Here is a 20434-nt window from a genome sequence, read left to right on the forward strand (position 1 = left end):
TTTGTCAAAGCAACAAATTGCTGAAATACTCTGTCGGTCAGTGGAATTCCTCAGGACCATGAGCCAAACAGAGTACAACTTGGAATGGGTCATAGTTTGTGGGTAAGCTCTTCATTTCAGCTGTCCGGCCTGGTCAGACTACCTGACCAACCTGGCCAAGAACATTCTTTTGGGTGCTTTTACTCACAGCACATGGACTGTGGAGCAGACCAACAGTTGTGGCTATGGTAGCCTGCTCCCAGCTGCCCTCTTTCCAAGGACCGTGCAGCTGTAATAAGATGTCCCATGGACACGCACTATATCCAGCTCGGGGTGTCCTGTTGGTGGCACGGGTGTTGCACAGCAAAAAGGACTGCCAGCGTAGGGTCCTGTGGGGAGGCTGGGCATCATGGTCCAGACAAACTTCTAGTTTCTGAATTTCCCCGTTTTTTTCTTTCTAGTCGTAATACTTTGTTGGTGTTGTTGAGAGTCTGGATTTTCTGTATTAACAGAGCTGATCAGAAGTTCAGTAGATCTCCAACTGCTGGCTCCTAGCTAGAGCTATTGGTGCTCTTACCTCCCTCCCAGTGAGTGGTTCTGGGCTCGCTCTGCTCCTCTAACTGCTGTGTGCTGTTCTAGCTCCTCGTCTGTGGTCTCTGTGCCCACGCAGCTCATGCAAGCTGGGGTTTGCGGGCACAGAATTGAGTGTGAGATGAAATAACCTGTCTGGGCTCAACTCTCCTTGCTCCATGCAGCTGGGCTCTGAATGATAGAGCACTTAATATAGACTAGAATACATCTAAAGTCATCAGCTACAATCAGGATGAACATCCCTCATTAGAAGTGTTGCTTGTAAGAAGCTGGATTGTTTGAAGCATGTGCGCAGTACTGTATTTATGCATGCTTATTAGTGTGGACTGGTATGAGAGTACTAGTAGAATAATCTGCTTTAATATATTGCCTGATTAATGCATTAACCCCCTTTTTGGGTGGCAGTTTCTAGTTGTCCGCTTTGACAACAGACCTTCACGTTGTGTACACGAGGCATCTTGTTTCCTTTAACAGACAATGACGCCTGGCTTCATTTTCAAGCATATTAGTCCACAAATTATAGTATGTAGTACAAAGACAGCTGTCATATTCCTAAAATACTATTCAGACAACCTTCAATCCTTGTTCTTCTGAGCTTCTCAAATTATCTTAATGCTGTACTGCGGGCACCTTCTGTCATCGTTTTCACCTAGACATTATTTAGGATATGCTGAATTATGTAACATTCCTGATATACACTGCAAATAAGTTTCCCCTTGCCAAAACTTAAACAGTTCTCTTCCAAGGGATATTCCTTTTAACTGTTGAGAAAACTATTTCTCTTAAAAAAAAAAGGAGAAAAACTAAATTTCTAGAGCAGTGGATTGGAGACATGGGTTTGGGTCAAGTAACTGCCTAGATCTCCAGAGTTAACAGCTTTATTTTTATTTCCAAGTATACTAACAGCAGATTCTCTTTTATAATATTTGGTTTCCCAGTAAAGACACTGACAAGAGAGTGGTCTCCTTGTTGTAGCCTTTTCCTGTAGGAAGAGAAGATACTCTCTATCAAACATGGGTGAGCCCTGCCCCGTCTGTTTTTAGATGCCAGTCATGTCTTGAGATCTGGTAGCTGGTAGGAAGGTGATGAGTGTTGACGGGAACTTGATGCTCTCAAATTCACAGGCATCACTTCCTCGGTGCCATTGTTCGGGCTGCGTTGTGGGCTGCTCAGCTCAACCCTACTTCAAAACCAGTTTTGAACCCACGTACTTGGGTGTAGAGCCAAAAGACAAAAATCTGGCTCTTGTGGTTTCTAAAGCCTTTCCTAGAAACTGCTTCCAGGCTCCTAGGCAGAAGCGTGCTCCTCCCCGTGCTGACATAGGTGATACAACTTCAGCACCTGGGCTGACCAAGCGACCTGGTGGTATAGTGCTTTGTAGGAAGCAGCACTCAAGATTCGTCTTTTACTAGCTCTTAAAACCTGAACTTAAGTTCTCCAGTCATCCATATTCTTGTGACCTGCAGCAGCTAAAGAAGAATTCCAAGGAAAGTGCTTCTCCAGTAACTCCTTTCAGTGCTACCAAGTACAAAAAGTGTAAACAGCGTCTCAGGCTGGTGGGGCGAACATTTAAAAAGATTTACGAGGACAAGCCTGGACAAAGCCACCTCTAGGGAAATACTGCCTATGAACTGGATTTGGTGACTGCTCGGATGGAGGAGATGCACTATGAGTAGCTCAGAGGGGGACTCACAGGTCACTCGCAAAGGAAATGGTGGCTCATGCTGTATGAAATGCAAGCAGACTTCTTTTCTGTTCTGCTTCTTTTTGCACATGCTCTTGCTCCAGTGCAGTGACAGTCTGCTAGTTAGTGTTGTACAAGTTTATTGAAAGGTTTCTGGAGTCATCCTGTGTGGAACTGCTTGCAGTCTCTTTTTTTTTTTTTTTTCCTTTTTCTTTTTTGCTTTGACTCAGGCTCATATTCTGCAACTGCAGGGAGTAACACAAAGCAGTGCTGGGGAAAGGCAGTGTCTGGGCACCTCTCTTTGAGTAGCCAATTCAGCTTCACTGCTGATAATTTGGTGTTTATTCGCTTGAGCCTCTTGTTTCCTGCCCTCTAGCTGGATTAAAGCTCGTTTGTGCTGGCCAGGTCCATGATGTCTGTTCAGCATCCATTCTGCCAGGTGCGTGTGCGCTGTGGGGACTCTGCTTCTCTGCCCTCTCTTCTTTTGCATTTGTGCTTCAGCTTTGAAACCTTTGCTTACATTTTTATATGGTGTCCAAGGAGACATCTTTTAAATGTGTCCCATCAGTAACTTCATGCTTGACTACATCCTCTGCCATTGGCGTGAGACCTGACACAGATCTGCCTGTTTGTTCTGTGCTTCCTGGTCTTGGGAAGCAGATGTATTCCTTCAGCTGGCCACCTGGCTTTAGCTGCACTGAGGTACATTGGTGCTAGGTGACCGATGGATGTGTATCATCAATGCTGGACAACCCCTAAGCAGCTTCACATGCATGTGCACAATGGTTCTTCTAATAAAACAAATCCAATTCTAATAATTTCTTTGTATCTATTGGGGATGAAAAGGAAACCTGATACTGAAAGTTTCTTTCTGCTGTAGTTTTCTGCAGAAAAACAAGAAAACACCAACTCCATTAGAGGAGGTGTGGTGGATGTTTCCTTCTGCATTGTACAGGTGAATTAATGTGTGGAACTGGCTTTTGGTGAAATAAAATGTGGCTTCATTTAAGGTTGCAAATTTGAGTTTAAAAAATGTATATTTTAGGGAGGTCAAGCTTGTGTATCCAAACTTGCTGCCATGTCCAGTTCTCTGGTGCGTGACCTGACATGAACAAACATATTGTCAGCATGTTTATTTCTATGCTGAAACACATGGAAATGAAGCCGTGTAAAGAAATAACTTGCTGAGTAGATCTGAGCTTTCTCGTCATTTATTACCTAGAGGAGAAGAAATCCACTGCTGCAGTGGATAGAGACAGCTAAAGTAAGGAATGGTGTGTACTTGGTAAAGTGAAATTTTAGCCTAGCTGAATGTTTAAATGCCTTGCTTTTTGCAAAGACAAACAAAACAAAGCACTACTAACTCACTAACACGCACCCTTTCATTTCTTCACCTCATTCACCTGTTGCCCTCTCTTCTGTTTCTTTCCTGCTTTCTGGACTTGCGAGCAGGCGTCATCAGATCGCCGAGGAGAGTGGGAGATCCAGCCAAGCCGGCAGACGAATACCTCGTACTTGACATCTCATTTGGCTGCAGATCGGCATGGAGGATCAGTACAGGTACCTTCTTCCCATGGTCTGCACAGCGTTGTTGTGAGAATCTGTGTTAGATGCCCTGAAGTCTCCTTGAATTGCAGTTATAACACTGGGGCCAGGAAGGCAGTTTCACAGGACACTTTGGTCCTGTCCTGAACGTAGCGCTCACGTGTTGTGGGGTCCAGGCTGTGGTGTCCAACACAGCTGCTGTTACTGCTTCTGTGAAGCCTTTCCTCTGAGAGCTGTTTAGGACCAGTGAGTGCTGGGTGATGGCACTGTAGAAGGTGGAGGAGCAGAGGATGAGTGACAGTGACAGCATTAAAAGGTGCACTACAGCTAAGTTCTGAAATTCCTGAAAAGACTGCTTGTGATCCTGAAAATACGCCTGCCTCTGGTCGTCGCTCAGGCTGGCTAATATTCTTGCAGTATTGCCAGAGTAAGATGGCTGGAAATGCTAGAGAAAAGATGCAAGGCTCATTCAAGCAAACAAGAACTGTCTAATATTGCTGGCGAGGTGAACTCCTTGGCAGAGGTTTGCCTGTAAGAGTTGGTTCCAGTGCCAGACACAACTCTAGTGTGACTTTGAAAATTGGCTGTGGTGAAAGGGGAAGTAGAGCCTGGTGTGGGACAGGGCTGAGCTGAGGAGACGGGAGGAATTACTTCTGGAGCAGTGTCTGCGTCTTACAACTGTCTAGTTTGTTGTGTACTCTTCCTAAATATGTCTTGAGACTACTATTATGCCAGTATGAGACCAAATGCTTGGGAAAAGCCAAATGCTGAGAAATTCATAGATAAGGAGGAACCAATGTATGTATAGCTCTGATCTCGGATGAGAGCAGGCGGTAAACGGGAGTTCCTGTAGCCCTCAGGAACTACAGAGTGGGTGTCTTTATTGGTATTGTTTTACATAAGGGGAACAGTTGACTTGCGCAACACCAGCATGAGCTTCATCTCCCCACAAACAATGCCTTGCCAGAGTAACTACAGCAATAAGGCAGTCCTAGTCTGAATTTGACCATGAGGGTCACCTACCTGGGCAGCTTACAAGCGTGTGTGCTACTGTGAGCATTAAAATTCTGCTTATCTGCAGCCAAGAATGGGAAGTCTTCTGCTGTGCATGGCTGCTCTGCCTGCAGCGTGATGGATGCTTAAATTTTTTCTCAACAGATGCCCCAGCTAATGCTGAACCCCTGGGAAGTCAGTAGTTTCAAGAGGCTGTTTTCGTTAAGGGAACGGTTGAATTGGCCACATCAGAATGAAGTGGCAGCATGTTAAAAAAAGGAGGAAGAAAATCAGAGACTTTTGTAAATTGAAATTTAACAAGAAGTAGCTGAAGAAAGTGTGGGAAGGTCACTGGGAATAGCACAATTAACTGCTCGTGTTTATCAAAGTTGTGTGAGAAGTGTGAGGGCCTGGAGAGCCTGGGTGGGCCTACACTGTGATGGGTCTGGGAAGGGGGCATGAAGAGAAGCTGAGGGGCTCACTTGAGAGGAGAGCTCTGAAAACCCAATGAGCTTGGTCCTGACTTCCCTTGGTGCAGAGACTGGGCATGGGACTTGATCTGCAGAAACAGCAACTGCTGGTAGGACTCAAGTATTCAAAACAAATGTGCAGATGCACTTAATCGTGAGGAGACATCTTTATAGATCTGGCTTCTTTCCCTTCATCTCTGGTGCTTAGTGGCACTGCCACCTGCAATAGAGCAATCATGAATTATCCAGAAAATTGGTGTTCTCCTGGCAGAGGAACAGCTGCTGACAGCTGGGGATCTGGATAGTTATCCCTGTAATGGGAATGTTGAAGTAAGCCATAATGCAAACTGAAGCAGAAAGGGATCATACAAATAGCTTTTGGGCAAGGAGGTAATTCCAGAATCTGGCTGTGTACGGAGTGAGATTTGGGGGCTCTGGAGTGAGTTTACCACACACTAGTGGCAGGTGACAGGACTGAGTCACTCACCTCTAAAGGTGTCAGGAGAATGCAGTCAACACAGTGCAGTGCATATAAGGCTGTCGATTAGTCTTCACACCGATTTTTCTTCATAAGACCCCAAATTGTAGCTTAACCTCCCACAGACATTCAGACCTGTGCTGGGCACAGCACAAGTGTGAAGTAGTGAACGCAGAGTCCCCTGCCTGGCGTTCTGCTCTCACAAGCCAGATTATTCTCTCCAAATGGCTGCTGGAAACACAGCACGTGATTTCAAGGCATCCCAGGAATCCCACAGCCTGCTAAGAGGGTGCCGGGAGACAGGAACGGAAATCATTTCGCAGACTTTCCATTCCTACAGTATCCCTTGTTGAGGCAAGTGGAGACACGTCACGTGCCGCCATGCTGTGTCCAGGGGCTTTGTTAACGGGGCGTTTGTTTCTCTTCCAGGTGGTTAGCTCGACCAACGGGGAGCTGAACGTGGACGACCCGACGGGGGCACACTCCAATGCACCCATAACGGCGCAGGCAGAGGTGGAAGTGGTGGAGGAAGCTAAGTACGTTCGCTTTACAAACAGGCTTTCCACTGGTGTGGTCATTTATCCTCCTCCTGTGAAACGAGTGGGGATATTTACCCGTGGTGAAGTACTCGATGCTCGTGTCCCATGACCTTTTCCTGCATATTGCTGCTTTTGTGCATGGTGCCTTCGGTGCTGCTGCTGCTGCTGCTTCTTTTTACACTTGTCGTGGCTGGAGAACGTAACTCTTACTCAGAGCATGTGTTGCAAAATAGACAGTAGCAGAAATACCAAGGTAATGTGAATTATTTCAGGAATCCCGGTGAGCATCCCCTGTTCCAAAAGGAGAACTCACTGTACGCTCATGCTGAGAGCGTAGGAGTAGCTTGAACACAGCTCAGTGAAGGAGTTGTTGGTCTGAAAGTTAACACTTTATTTCTGGCTGCAAGAAGTGGATGCCAGGTATCCATAATGGTCCTAAAGTAATTCTTGTAGGGACTTGATTTTTTTTCTCTGAATTCTCTCGGTCCAGTTCTCTAGAAGCTGAGAGAGAAAACAGTAGCAGCCCTTCTGCTCATGGGGAACCGTGTGCTCGCTCTGAGCAGACCTCTCCTCCATAGCTTGTGGCAAAGAGTGAGAACTGATGTACAAAGTTGCTGCTTTGACCATTTTGGCCTCCATCTGGCACCATCAATATCACCTTTTGCATGATCCTCAACAGGAGACCTTCTTGGTGCCTCTGAGCTAGAGCAGGACCACAGCAGGGTCACGGTGTAATCCCAGCTTCCCAGTACGAGGGGTAACCAGGCCCTCGAGCTGGTCGGTGCTGTCACGTCACCCAAGTGCCTGGTTATGATCTGACTTGATGGTGTTGGTGCTGCTTGTCTCAGCCTTTGTGGACTCTTTTGTTAGGAATGACTCGTGGGAGCGTAGAAAGGAAAACTGGCAGCTGCGAGGAAGGGTGTGTTGATGGAAACCGTCCCTAGGTATCTGTCAGGCCGAGGCCTGCTTTCCCACCTTACCACTGTTGTGCTGAAGGTCTTTTGCTGTCTGTTCCTCCGTCGCTCGGGAAGCACTCCCGTGTGCTGTTCCTTGCTGGTTGCTGCCTGGCGTGATCCTGGCAGTGAACTGTCCGAGCAATGAATATGCTTTCTCCTCCCAGCCAAAGGAGCGAGCCGTGGGTTTGGTACAGGCTCCTCCTAAAGCGTGGCAGGGAGGGGGAGGTCTTGAGGTGCGACTTGCAGAGTGGAAAATACGCCTCTTAAATTTGGGTAGCGTGGCCTGCAGAGAATGCAGGCTCAGCGTCACAGGCCGTGTCTTGGTCAGGATGACTGAACTGGGGCCTCCTGGGCACGTGGCTTGGGGCTGCTCCTGGGAAGGACGGGGCAAATCGGCACCAGAGAAGCATCAAGACGGATGAAAAGAAGCGTGCAAGGGCTGTGTTGCCCAAGCTGTGTCTTGTGGTTTGTTCTGTCCCTTTCCAGGCCCTGTCTGGGTGGTTCACAATTGGTTTTGGAGGGTTTAACAGGTTACTGTGCAGCAGAGCACAGGCTGCTCTGCACCAACAGGTCTGGGGGACTCCTGTCATAATTCCCTAGTGTGCTGGTTCCCTAGTGCTTCATTCCTCTTGCCACGAGGAGGGCTGCCTTCATCTTTCCTTGCATCTGTGATCATAAATCCCCTTGGATTTTCAGACTCAAAAAAACTGCTTTGCTGTAAAGCGGGCCAAAAAGAGTTAGAACTAGATGGAGTTCGGGCTCTGTGTTTCGAGATGAGGTGCAATGCTGGAAAGGGAAAGACCCTGGCACTCCCGGCAGGCAGAGGAGCTGTGCAGTGCTGCTTGGGGTACTCTGGAGACAAGCTGCCAATCCCAGCCTTGGGTTTCACTGAACAGCGGGGCACACACTTCCATCCATGCTCTGGCCTTCCTGCGGTTGGAGCTGCAGGGGACAGAGCAGTCTCCTCTTCTGGTGGCCCAGAACCCTCTTTGATCTCAGCCCCTGAAAAGAACCTCACGGGGCCTGTGCCTCCATGGAGAACGTGCAGTATTTACCCAAGGCCTTAAAACCCCGCAAAACTTGGCAATTCTCAGCGGCACCGTGGCAAGGGCAGAGGTGGTATGAGGGCTGGGGGCGGGTGGTGGGCAGGCATGGTGTGTGTCTGCCAGTCTGCACTGCATGTTTGCATGGCTGCAGTGACATGCTTTCATCCCACCTCTGTGAACTAATTGCTCTTTCTTCCTTTCTGTGTTTTTTCTCTACACTCTCTGTAGCTGCCTGAAAATGCTCAACTTGTGGTGAGTCCCTCTCTCCAGTCCACATGCAAGGGGGAGCGGACCAGACTAGACTGGGGTTGGCAAAATCCAACCAACCAAGCCATAAAAAGGCACAAATTCAAAGCCAACCCAGGGCTGTTTTGATTTAGGACTCTGCTGAGAACCACATGCAATACTGGGGAGGGTGTGGGCTGTGTCTGAGAGGCCGCATTAGGCCGAGCAATCAGACTGATCTTTGAATTGATCTATGCAAAAGACAGATTTTAATCCTCTTCTATTTGGCTTACCATCTCCCCCAAACTGTTACGTCCGTGTGCAGATGATGTCTAATGGAGCTGGGCAGAGTCGGGACCAGGCTTGCCAGGCATCTTGCAGGAATTCCTCACGCAGACGGTTACGAAGGGAAAGCCTTGCTCTGGCTATGGAGGGGAGGGGAGCAGTCACTTCCTAGGAGAGGTTCCTACAAAAACACAGTCCAGGGCCTGCATCGTTAGAGAGGGTGTAAAGAAATTACATTCATTCATGACATTTGTGACAGACACCCAGCTAGAGCTACTGCTTGGAGAGAGTGGGGGGGAGATGGCTGCTTCCCAAGCAGGCTGACGACTCGGGGTGGGAAAAAGCCCTGCAGATGAGAGCGCAGGTCAACTGTCCGCAGAGGGTTTGGGGTTAACGTCAGTCCAAGCCCAGCTCAGGTACAGGTACAGTTTATCAGGCTCTGCAAGCGCTAATCCCGGCATCAAATTGGCCCGTGGAGGTGAGCGGGGGACACAAGGTGCTGAGCCGAGGCTGGAGGCGTTTTAGGCCCAGGCGGCACCCTGGGGTGCTGGTGGGTGGGAATTGCTGCAGAGTGAGGTGGTAACGCCGCTGTGTGGTGAGGATTGTCCTTGTTTGATGAGAGACTGACCCGCCTCTGCCCTGCTCTCCATAGGCATTGCCTCCGATACCTCTGGCATCTCTGGCTTCTCTGTATGTCATAGTCTGGGGCTGTTCTCTTGGGCATTGTCTGCATGCACAGAGATCACGTTCTGTAATTGTCGGCCTGCCTTATTCTTTTGTTTTGGTGTTCTGCCTCTGCCTGTCTGAACTGCCAGGACTTCCTTTCCTGAACCCTTCCCTGGACCGCTGAGTAACAGCCTAAAAAGACAGTCTCAAAGAAAAACAGCCAAAAGTCAGCCAGCTCCCTTCGTACAGTGCCCAAGGAAACAAGCGCTGCTCAGCCCTCTTCCCTTCCCAGCTGCATGTCAAATCATAACTCGTGCATTTCCATCACCTCTCCCCGTAACAGTCCTCCCCCCTACTTACCATTGCCCAAATCACGAAGGAAGGTGGTTGCTGTGGGAGAGAAATACTGTGACAGGTTAACTAGAGAGGGTGGCAGGCGGACTGGGACAATAAAATACATGCCCAGTCCTGGAGCAGGGGGGAGACAGTGCCAGTAGTGTGCAGGAGCCTGTGCTGGGTGATCATAAAGCTTCAGACAGCACGCTGCAAGCATCAGAACAGGTAGTAGTGATGGAGTCATCACAGCTGACAGGTCGCTCTGGGACAGCGTTCCTGGAAGGACAAGTGTGCTACGTTTATTCTCGGCTCACCTCCAGACTGGACCTGTTAGGAGTGCCTAAAAGAAACCTAAAGCCAAATCGTGGACATTAACCTGCCCCCGGCTCTCAGTCCATGCAGGAGTGTGTGATGGGAGGTCGCCCTCCTACAGCTGTGGCTTTGAGCTCTGAATGTTGCAGGGGATTTCAGCCTCCCCAGCAGACGATCTATGCTGGCAGGCTTGGCTCATGTGGTGGTGGTGGTCACCACTGCTTTTGCACCCCGAGGTAAGGCTCGTGCTTCCGGGGGCAAGCACGCTCTGGGGTGAAGGTGAGAATCTATTCCTCTAGTGCTGAGAGGACAGAAGCTTAGTGCCGGCTTTTCAGAGCTGTGAAGGACCCAGCTGGAAGTAATTTGGAGACGTTGCAGTGTTTTTGAACACTTTCGGTCTGGCTGTTGGTAAAAGATGCTTGTAGGAAAAAATGGTTGTTGCATACTCACATCTGCTCTTGCTGCTTAGCGCCATGTCCCTTCCACCAGCCTGGCAAAGGGGGCTTTCAGCTTCACCCGGGCTTCTCTGGAGATGGCTGTAATGGCAGAAAGAGAAAGATACCATAGCTCAGGAGCAAAACTTGCACAGAATGAACACGTTTCTTCTGTGCAGAGGGTTCCTGACAGCAGACCGAGGTTAGGAAGACAAACATATCTTAAATGCCAAGTCATTCAGTAGGAAGCCAGCAGGACTAGAAAACCTGGGCGACTGCTTTCAGTATTCTCCCATAAGTGAAGCCACCGCTGCTCAAGGTTCAGCTGTGCTGAACATTTTTCTCACCACCTCAGTCTCCACTCTCCATCCTTTGCTTCTCCTAGTCCCCGGGCACTGTGCATCTCCCTCGCGTTGGACGAGGGAAGAAGCAGGTGTTCTGCATACCTGCACTGAATAACGCTTTATCAAAGGTGGAAGCTCTGGTTATTGTGAAAGGTTCAGTAAAGAAACCTGGTCCCTGATCCAAGATCTCTTTGGAACTTGTCTTTTTAGTGAGCAGTGTTGAACCCCTGTGTCTCATAGCGGGGAAGAGCCGCCAAGGCTCACTGTCCCTCTGGCCAAGAGGGAACGGAGTATCTGGATCCTTGTTTCACTGCTTTCCCATTTGGCTCCTCTTGTTCCTGCCCCAGTTGAGCCTCTAGAGGATGTCAGCCCGGCTCCGGGGCTCTCACCGGGCTGTGCCCCGCTGTTGCCCGTGGGCAGCAGGACCAGGACCCGCAGCGTTCGGCCGCTGGCGTTTGCCCAGGCACGCGTCGGCCGTCCATCCGCGAGCTGCTGCCCACCTCGCGGGCAGGTCCGGCGGGGCCTGGGGCCGGGCGTGCGGAGCTGCTGTTGCATGTCAGCGAGCGGAGGGAAGGCCGCCGCGGGCGCCGGGTGGCGGGGGCTGGCCGGGGAGACGTGCGTGGGGCTAACTGTCCTTCTTCTTTGTGCTCCAGGTGCTGCTGCTTCTTCAAGAGGAAACGGAAGAAGACAGCTCAGCATCACAAGTGACCGGTGCCTCCTGGGCCTTGCAGGAACGCCACCTGCACCTGCGGCTCCTGCCCTGTCTAACTGGAAGGGGCTTCTCTTTAGGGGGGAGGAGGAGGCATAGGAGGAAGAGAAAAAAAAAAAGTGACATTTTAAACCAAAAAGAGAAGAAAACGTTCCAAAACAAACCACTCTGGGGTGGATCTGCTGAATGGTCTCCCTCGTTCACTCCAAGCCTGAAGCTCCTTTTGGGACCAGGACTGTGGCTGGCTCAGGTCTTGGTCGCCCTGGGAGGGGGGCTGGCTGGCTGACCCTCCTTCCCGTTGTTTACGGCGAAGGCATCGTTCATGCAAACCTGAGGACTGTGCTTAGTTCCTGCTCACTTTACTCCCCTCCCTCCCCTGCGCTCTCGGCTCCTCCGTCCTCCTCCCTCCTTAATTAAGAAAAGAAATACTGTCGGCTCGATTGGCTCTCGAGAGGGCAGGAGGATGCAGTCTGGGCGAGAGAGTCGCGTGGGAGAAGGGCCTGACTGCTGCAGCAGTAAGACACAGGTTCCCTTTTAGGCTCCTTGGGAACAGTTACACTGTAATGTGCAAGCTGTGAGAAATTTGCAATCTACTGTTCCAGTTAGGTTTTCTGGCTCCCCTCGACACCTCCCTCCTCTGACGGTAACAGAGCAATGTGGATTGTTTTAAAGAAACTGACGTTGTTGCACTTTTTATTATTTTTAGCATTACAGATGCACATTGTATCTGTGGATTTCTGCGTGGACAAGTGGTGCCAGCGCAGACAGACATTCAGCTGGGAATGCGGTGGGGTGCAGAGAATGCCCACAAGTGGGGATGTTGACAACATCCGCACAACCCTCGTGCCAGTTTGGGGCTCTCAAAGCCCGCCTTGGGCCGTGCGCTGAGGAAAGCATTACTTGAATTTTCAGTCACCCTTTCTAGCTGCCAGTGAATGTCCCTACCATGGTTTCCTATGCCGTGCCTGACCCAAGCAGCCTGGAGAGGAAAGGCCGCCGCCGGGTGTTGGCAGGAGGGAGTGGTGTCAGCTTTGCTGAGCTGGAGGAGGTCGCTCTGGCCAAAGGGGCAGATCAGGATTGAGGTACCTGGGAACCCGGTGTTTCCCAAACCGCAGGCACCTCTCGGTGCGTAACCGGGCAGCCTTCTCAAACCCCTCTGGTAGGGTGGTTGTGAACACGCACCTTCTGCGAGAAAACGTTAGCAGGAGCAAAGCTTCCCCAGCAGAGGTGGGAATGCTTCACTGCCTTAATACTGATTTCATCTCCAGATGGTCAGATGGGTTTGACTGGAACAGCCTTCACGTCCCCTCTGCGAGCTCCCGCCCTGCAGAGGAAGCCACGGTTCTCATGCACCGCTTTTGAGCCAAACCCATAGCTAGCAAAGGGCTTGGGGCACTTTGCGCAGGCGTAAAACCTTGCATCCTGCTGCAGCGTTTCCACCTCGAGGAGGCTGAGGTTGCTCGAGGGTTATCGTGGACGTGGCAGGGCTCTGGGTGAACTCGAGCAGCTTTTGGGGAGGTTGTGAATAGGTTCCTTGTGCTTTCTTTACACGCGTGACACCTGACCAGGCTGGGACTGTTCGCTTGAGGGCCTTCACTTGTAAACTCGGGCCTGGCTCACCCCAGTCCCTGAATTCCCTGGAGAGTATGAAGGGAGGAAAGGGCGAGACTGGATCTCATTACCTGTTCTTAAACGATGATCTGTGCAGCTTGGAGCTCGCGTAGCGGCACTCACGGGAGGTTTGGTTCCCCTTGCTGGGCAGAAGCAGGCTGAGGGGGCAGGAGATCATCCTGAGCAGGGAGCCCCTGGGCTCGCTCTCTGTGCTTCCTCAAAGCAGGCACGCAGCGGTGCGGCATCAGCATGGCAAAGCCTCGCTTCTTGGCCAGGATCCCTTTTGGGTGTCTCGTAGCCATCCTCTGCCAAGTTCTCTTGATGCCTTACCCTGACGGAGCACGGCTCTCAGGCGTGGCTGCACCTTCCTCTCCCCGGCAGCACCCTTAGGCTGCAGGCTGGCTTGCTCTCCGCTTGCGCACCCACCAGGAGATGCGTGCACCCCCGTTCTCGCTCTGCAAAGTGCTTTCCTCCAGGTGTAACGTGGCCCGGGGCAGGAAGGGACCGTCCATCTCCTGCATGCAAGTGCCGGGGCACTTTGTTCTCTCTTCCCCTCCCACTAGAGGGAGGACAGGGACCGGCTGTGTTCCACCCTTCTCTTTTCGAGCTCCTCCGCTGCGGGTGGCTCCCAGAAGTCCCACGTCTCTGGCACAGGCTGTAGGAAACCTCTCAGCTGTAGGAAACCATGGTTTGGCGTCTTGGGGGGGAAGGGGGCACAGGCGCTCCCTGGGGAGCGGCCCCGTGTGCTGCAGATGGAGCCGGGCCCTGAGACACTTCTGTTGCTGCCCTCCCAAGCCCCACTAAGTGCCTGTCACCAGAACTCGATTCCTTCTGCATCTCCTGCCGTGTTTGGTCATTCCTCGCTGCGTCCGCTCAAGGAGCAGCTTGTAGTTGCAGCATATGTAAGTGTTTGCAGGGTGAGGGAGGGCGGGGGGAAAGGGGCCATCTCAACAGTTTTTGTTCTTAAATGTTTTTTTTAAAGTGAATGTATTTGATTGTTTAGAAACTTTCCTGACCTTGTTTTTAAGTGGGTTGGTTTGAAAGCTATTTCACGATGACCCGCTACTGCTTATCTCTGGAGATACGATGTTCTTTTAATCCTATGAAGATGTGTTTGTAGGGGAGGACTGTCCCCCCACGGCATGCTGGTAATGCTCACTTGTACCAAGCCCTCTTGCACTATAATCGTACGTTGGACTCTTCGAAAGGGCAAAGATGTTGTTGTGTGTTTTTTTTTTTAAAAAAAAAGGAAAGAATGCAGGTTAACAGTAAGTCCCGTGCTTGAGGAATCTGCTGTCCCCAGGGAGTCTGGAGGTGATGAGGAGACACAAGCCAGACTGAGCCAACTGTTCAGTGCTAGGAAGTAGGGCATTAATCCTACCTGGGCAAGCTCCCCTTTCCTCGCTGGAAGTCGCTAGCACCTGGGAGACCCCCGGGGTGCACGGGGGGCTCGGGTCAGCTCTGAGCAGCCTGGCGGGGAGCGCCTGGCGCTGCACCGGCCTCCCAGGCATAGCCCTCCTGCAGTGTGGCCCACCAACGTTGCGATGCAGTCTTCTGAGGTGTCAAGTGAGATATTTTTTTTTCAATAAAACATTGCACTGCTGCATTGTTCTCCATGAATAGATGTATTTATTACCCCTTCCTGAAAACATTGCTCGCTGAGTGTCTTCTTTTCCTCTGCCTCTGTTGGGCTGTCTTGGTAACCTTCCCTTTCAGTGGGACACTCTGAGCCCCCCTCTGAGGGGATGGTGCACGCGTGGGATCTCATGGGAGCCTCTGACCACTTTGTGCTTGACAGCCATGGACAGCTCAGCCCCACAGCGCTTGGCCAAGGAGAGGTGGCACCAAGTTCTCTTCTCCTGGTGCCTGCACGTTCCCACCTCAAGCATCCTGGGTAGCAGAATGGCTTACTTGGAACACGAGGATGCAGACTAATCAAAAAGGTGCTGCCATACGGTCCCTGTGCATCCGCAGCTACTGCCATAGTGACACGGCTTCAAGTGTGTCTCCCCCGAGTGGAAGGCTTGCCTCCTGGCCAGGGCACGCGGGAAGCTTTGGGGACCCGGCTGCAGCGGGACCAGCCCCCGCCGCGTCGCTCGGGGCGCGCTGTGCCTGCAGGGGTGGCGATGACCCAGCCCCAGCCGCCGTTGCCCCGAGTGCCTTCTTCCTCTGCCACTCTTCCCACCTCACAGGCTCTTGCGTAGCAAGCCCTGAGTCACTTCTGTGACGGGCTGGAAGGAATCGACTGCTGTGACTCTGAGGGTTTCCAGCATGCAAATAGCTGGATCTTCGAAGATCCTTCAAATAGGATCTTCATTGGGACACTTTTATTCTGTTTTTAAATGTAATGTTTTAAGCGTGAGCTTTCATTTCCTGTTCCCAAAAATCAGGCTGGGGACATTTGTGCTCTGAGAAGGAAGAGAAACCTCAGCATTTCTTTCCCTGGCCCTCGGAAATTTGCATCTCCACCAGGCAATTCCTTTAACAGTTGCTTCTGGTAACAGATGTGCGGGTAACGTGCGGGTATTTGGCTCCGGTGCTGGGTGTGCGGGGGCTGGCGCTCGGCTGTGTACCGGTAAGCGTTAGCTGAGCGTGCCCCTGGCTGGTTTGGAGGAAGGGGCGGTTAAACCCCCCCAGGAGCCGTGCTGCGAAGGCAGCAGCCAGCCCAGTAGCCACCGTGTGCCCGCCAGGGCCGCCCCGTGGGCAAGAGGCGATGGAAAAGGACGCGGTGGGGGGGCGGCTCCCGCCCTGACAGCCCCGGGGGGGCCGCCTCAGGGCTCCCCCTCAGGGCTCCCCTCACGGCGCCCCCTCACGGCGCCCAACGGCCGAGGGACGGCGGGGGGGGGCGGTGCGCGGAGCCCGCCGGGAGCCCGCCCCCTCCCCTCCCCCCCAATCAGCGTCCGCCGCGCCCCGCCCCCGCTCCTCATTGGCCGCACCAACGCGGGGGCAACGTGGCAGCCGCCGGGCGGCCCGCGCCGGCCCCGCCCCGCTCCCCCTAGTCCCGTCCCCCCCCCCCCGCCCTCCGTCGTTGGTCGCGCCCGGGCGTGCGCGCGGCGGGGCCGGGACCGCACCACCTGGCGCGGCGGGGGGGGAGGACGCGGCGGGGAGGGGCCGGATGCAGGCGGCGCGGCGGGCGCTGCGGCCGGGCTGCGAGCGGCGGAGGATGAAGGCGCTGGTGGCGGCGGCGGCGCTGGGCGCAGCGCTCCTGCTCCTGCTGCCCGCCGCCTCGCGGGCCGACGAGCGCAAGAAGGGGCCCAAGGTCACGGCGAAGGTCGGCGGGAGCGGCCGGGGTGTGGGGGTGTGGGGGGGGCGGGCCTGAGGTAACGGGGAGCGGCCGGGCCTGAGGTAACGGGGGGGGGGCGGGGCTGAGGTAATCGGGGCTGAGGTAATCGGGGGGGGGGGCATCGCTGAGGTACCGGAGCTGAGGTAACCGGGGGGGGCATCGCTGAGGTACCGGGGAGCCGCCGGGCTGAGGTAACCGCGGTAGGCCCGCGGGTAGCGGTCAGCCCTTTGTGTCCCGGCGGGCCCCGGGTAACGCCCCTGCCGCCCCCAAGGTCTTCTTCGACCTCCGCCTGGGCGAGGAGGACGTGGGCCGCGTCGTCATCGGGCTCTTCGGCAAGACGGTGCCCAAGACAGTGGAGAACTTCGTTGCGTTGGCCACTGGAGAGGTGAGGACGGCGGGTGGGCAGCCCTGGGGGGGCCGCGTGGGTGCCCTGGGCCCTCCCTGGGTCTGACCCCGCTTCTCTCCCCCGCCGCAGAAAGGGTTCGGCTTCAAGGGCAGCAAGTTCCACCGTGTGATCAAGGACTTCATGATCCAGGGAGGAGACTTCACCCGTGGAGATGGCACTGGAGGTAACTCGGCCTGCAGAGGCCTTGGGGAGATGGTTGGGAGGTGGAGCGTGGTGCCGCGGTGGGGACAGGACACGGCCCCGGGGGATGCGGCTTGGGGGACCTGGCTTTAGAGTGGTGCTTAAAGCTGGGGAGGGGTGGCCGGCTGCAGGACCTGGGTGTCCCAGCTGCTAGGTCGCATTTGGTCTGGTATCGACAAGCCTCCTACCAGCACTTAGCAAACATCAGTGAAATCAATAATGTCAGCAGCGGAGTGTTTTGGGCTTGTTAGCTCTTGCCTGACCTCCTTGTCACGCTGCAGCCTGGGGTGTGTGGAGTCAGGTCTGCTCTTGCACAGCCTCTTGCACCACTAATTTGGGGGCACAGCCCCTTCCATCCAGCTCATGGCTCAGCTTTTAGCTCCCTCCAGCTGCCAGTTTCTTGTGGCTCCCAGCAACCTTGTGGTGCTGGTGCATAGATGTGCTTAGCACCCCCCCCCCCCCCCCCCCCCCCCCCCAGTACTCAAATCCTGACATATTTCCAAAAGTGCAATGCAGTCTTTTCCCCCACCTTAGGGAAGAGTATCTATGGGGACCGCTTCCCTGATGAGAATTTCAAGCTGAAGCACTACGGCCCAGGCTGGGTGAGCATGGCCAACGCTGGCAAGGACACCAACGGTTCCCAGTTCTTCATCACCACAGTGAAGACACCGTGGCTGGACGGCAAGCACGTGGTGTTCGGCAAAGTGCTGGAGGGCATGGTAAGGGGGAGAGCAGCACCAGCGTGGGAGGGCATGCTGGGAGGTGCACACGACCACTGTTATTCCTCTCACATCTCTGCTCTCCCCAGGACGTGGTGAGGAAGGTGGAGAACACCAAGACAGACAGCAGGGACAAGCCCCTGAAGGATGTCACCATTGCCGATTGCGGCACCATCGAGGTGGAAAAGCCCTTCGCCATTGCCAAGGAGTGATCCACCCCGCTGGCTCAGCGACGCGGCGGGGCCCTGCGCTGTGGGGACCCGGCTGCAAAGGGCTGCGGGCCTGGGGCGGCCCTGCTGCCCCTGTGCATTCCCCCGCGGCCTCCCGGAGCACGGGCAGCCGCTGAGCCCCTGCTCCTGGCCTTCCAGCTGGCCAGCAGGCAGGACGGAACGCTGGCTCCTCTTTCCAACACTTTTGTAAGAAGCACATGCACCAATAAATGTGACCAATGTGTTTTTTATAGAGGTGCCTTGTCTGCTCTGTTGGGGGGTGGGTTGCATGTGGAGGCCCCAGCGAAGCAGACAAGGGGGCCTCCTTGTTCCTTCTGGTTCTCCTAGGCACTGAGAACGGACCGCCACTGGTCAGGTTGGCTGGGCTTGTGCCTCCCAGCACTTTCCCCACAAGCCCACCCTCATGCTGCCAGCCCTCTCCCCCCTTCTCCTGGGTCTCAGAGCAGCACCACGGCTCTGGCCTCACATTGCAGAAGTCAGACACAGCCACCTTTGGCCACCAGAACCGCAGTGATTTATTGCACAGAAGCCCAGGTGCTGAGAGTTTTTCTTGGCATGGTTCACCCCCCCCCAAAGGCTTCTCCCACAACCCCGACACAGCGCTCCTGCATGCCACACTAAGGCACGTTGTTGGAAAGTCGCTGTGGCAGGGCTTCTCCCACCGCACCCTCATCAGCGCTCGCTCCGCAGGCAAGGTGTTACTGCCAAGGTCCTTCACGTGATCCTACCACCACGTCCCTGCCCTCCGCGCTGGGGGTGCTCAGGAGCCCGGCTGTCCCTGGGACACAGCTGCACGGGGGCAGCAGCTCCACGGGGCGTAGAGGCCCTGCAGCACCCCGCTCAGCACGGTGTCGGGGAGTGCATCTGCAATGAGAGGAGCAGGCGCTGCTCTGTGCCCCCCCTCACAGCCCCGTTAAATGGAGGGCGAGGCACAGCACACCGCCCAGCACCGGGGGACAGCACGAGGGGACAGCAGTGTCACCCACGGCCCTGTGCCTTACCCGTGCCTGGCAGCCGCACGTAGGGGTCAGTGTGGAAGCCAAGGACAGGTCGCTGGGAGGGCGGGTGGCTGCTGCTGCGGTGGGAGAAGAACCTCAGCACCTGCAGTGCCCTGCTTCCACCCTGGGGAAGGGGGAACTCCTCAGACTCACGGGGGGCTGCTGCCCTTGGGGTCCTGCTGGCAGCGCCGCACCTTCAGGAAGTCCAGCACGTCCTGGGGCAGCTCCTTGTTGCGGCACAGGACGCCCTGAGGCAGGGACAGGGGGATATCAGCACCCCCAGGACACGGGGTGCCGCCGCCGCCCGCTGGTGCCTCACCTGGATGTAGAGCTCCAGGCCCTGCCGGCGCTGCTCCAGCACCTTGGGCACCCAGTTGGGGACCCGCCGCGGGGGGAAGTCGGGCACCTTGCAGGTCTTCTTGATCTGGGGCGGAGCAGGACGCAGCATGGACCAAGGGCCGGGCGCTGTGTGTCCCCCAGGAGGGTCCCTGGCTGGGGACACACGCCCCAAATGCTGCCCCTTGTCCCGTTGGCCCCAGGTCCTCACCCGCTTGTGCAGCGCCTGGAACTCGCTGTAGCGCTTCGCCACCGTGTGCCGCCGGCCATTGCACAGCACCTCCACCAGGAACACCTGCACCTCCTCATCCTCACCCTCCCAGGGCAGGAGCCCCCAAACCCATCCTTGGGACAGGTGGGACACCCCAACCCCAGGACCAAGGGGGGCTTGCAAGGACCAACAGCCCCCCCAACCCCTTCAACAGTGGGGTCAGGGTCCTCAAAGCCTCTGGAGATCATGGGGCCACCACCACCACATGGGGCAGACGGGGACCATTGTCTGACAGGGTAGACGGGGCACCCCAGGGGACAAGCAGGGACCTCCACCACCACCACCCCGCACCCCTCACCGTGTGCGCCTTCTCGGGGCTGCGCGCCGTCGCCTCGGGCTCCGCTGCAGGTATGGAGACGACGATCATCGCCCGCTGCCACCACCGCCACCGGGACCAGCTCCTGAGGGGCCGCCCCGTCCCGCCCCGGCTGCCGGGGGCCAGGCCCAGTAGCAGAGCTGCCTCCTGGGAGCCTTCGTGTTTTGCAGCCCGAAGGTAACGCAGGGATAAGAGGAAAGGAAAGTGGGAAGTCAGCACAAGCTCGCTTTCTCTTTTTCAGTTGTTTTCTTCAAGGCAGAAGACTCGGTATCGGTTTTGATCAGAGCTGCTGCAGCCTCAGAGCTGGGGCTTGAAGGCGTTCCCTCTATCGCGGGGAGAGGAGCATCGCAGCCCCAGGCTCCTGCAGCGCCAGCTCCCGCCCCAGGCTGAGCTCAGAGCCTAAAAACAGCCGCCTGGCCTTATTGAGAGAGCTTAATCAGAAGCCGAGACAGGTGGCTCGGCCAGGCCCAAGGTCAGGGGTTTCTTGGTCAC

General features: G+C 54.6%; 3 protein-coding genes across 6 annotated transcripts in view; 2 read left to right on the top strand and 1 right to left on the bottom strand.

The window, feature by feature from the left end:
- Positions 1–14805, top strand: part of CSNK1G1 (casein kinase 1 gamma 1) — a 141420-nt gene extending 126615 nt beyond the window's left edge. For both annotated transcript variants that reach the window (XM_083849567.1, XM_083849568.1), the window contains 3 exons: positions 3707–3814; positions 6170–6276; positions 11537–14805. In XM_083849567.1, coding sequence (XP_083705693.1) covers positions 3707–3814; positions 6170–6276; positions 11537–11591 — 270 coding nt within the window. In that variant the 3' untranslated portion in view covers positions 11592–14805. The remainder of the gene's footprint in view (positions 1–3706; positions 3815–6169; positions 6277–11536) is intronic.
- A 1475-nt stretch (positions 14806–16280) lies between these two features.
- On the top strand, positions 16281–18251 carry PPIB (peptidylprolyl isomerase B). The gene is made up of 5 exons (XM_083850768.1): positions 16281–16474; positions 16758–16871; positions 16962–17055; positions 17607–17791; positions 17881–18251. The coding sequence occupies exons 1-5, from the start codon at positions 16319–16321 to the stop codon at positions 18001–18003; spliced, it is 672 nt and encodes a 223-aa protein (XP_083706894.1). The 5' UTR covers positions 16281–16318; the 3' UTR covers positions 18004–18251.
- Positions 18252–18512: 261 nt separating this feature from the next.
- Positions 18513–20297, bottom strand: SNX22 (sorting nexin 22). Of its 3 annotated transcripts, none has more exons than XM_083850769.1 (6): positions 19925–20297; positions 19567–19650; positions 19339–19443; positions 19173–19267; positions 19023–19096; positions 18513–18885 (listed from the first exon to the last, which is right to left on the bottom strand). In XM_083850769.1, the coding sequence occupies exons 1-6, from the start codon at positions 19991–19993 to the stop codon at positions 18782–18784; spliced, it is 531 nt and encodes a 176-aa protein (XP_083706895.1). In that variant the 5' UTR covers positions 19994–20297; the 3' UTR covers positions 18513–18781. The 3 variants fall into 3 exon arrangements, with proteins under 3 accessions (XP_083706895.1, XP_083706896.1, XP_083706897.1); XM_083850770.1 differs by having other exon boundaries at positions 19023–19093; positions 19925–20289; XM_083850771.1 differs by lacking the exon at positions 19173–19267 and having other exon boundaries at positions 19023–19143; positions 19925–20289.
- Positions 20298–20434: the final 137 nt, after the last annotated feature.

The sequence above is a fragment of the Anser anser genome, assembly GCF_964211835.1.
Source record: "Anser anser genome assembly, chromosome: 10".
NCBI lineage: Eukaryota > Metazoa > Chordata > Aves > Anseriformes > Anatidae > Anser > Anser anser.

Excerpts from the sequence above, each read along its gene's own strand:
- PPIB (XM_083850768.1), top strand. The coding sequence starts at position 16,319 with ATGCAGGCGGCGCGGCGGGCGCTGCGGCCGGGCTGCGAGCGGCGGAGG. Across the intron at positions 16,475-16,757 it reads GGCCCAAGGTCACGGCGAAG|GTCTTCTTCGACCTCCGCCT; the intron begins GTCGGCGGGAGC and ends GCCGCCCCCAAG. Across the intron at positions 17,792-17,880 it reads GCAAAGTGCTGGAGGGCATG|GACGTGGTGAGGAAGGTGGA; the intron begins GTAAGGGGGAGA and ends TGCTCTCCCCAG.
- SNX22 (XM_083850769.1), bottom strand. The coding sequence starts at position 19,993 with ATGATCGTCGTCTCCATACCTGCAGCGGAGCCCGAGGCGACGGCGCGC. Across the intron at positions 19,444-19,566 it reads TCCAGGCGCTGCACAAGCGG|ATCAAGAAGACCTGCAAGGT; the intron begins GTGAGGACCTGG and ends GCTCCGCCCCAG. Across the intron at positions 19,268-19,338 it reads GCCTGGAGCTCTACATCCAG|GGCGTCCTGTGCCGCAACAA; the intron begins GTGAGGCACCAG and ends TCCCTGCCTCAG.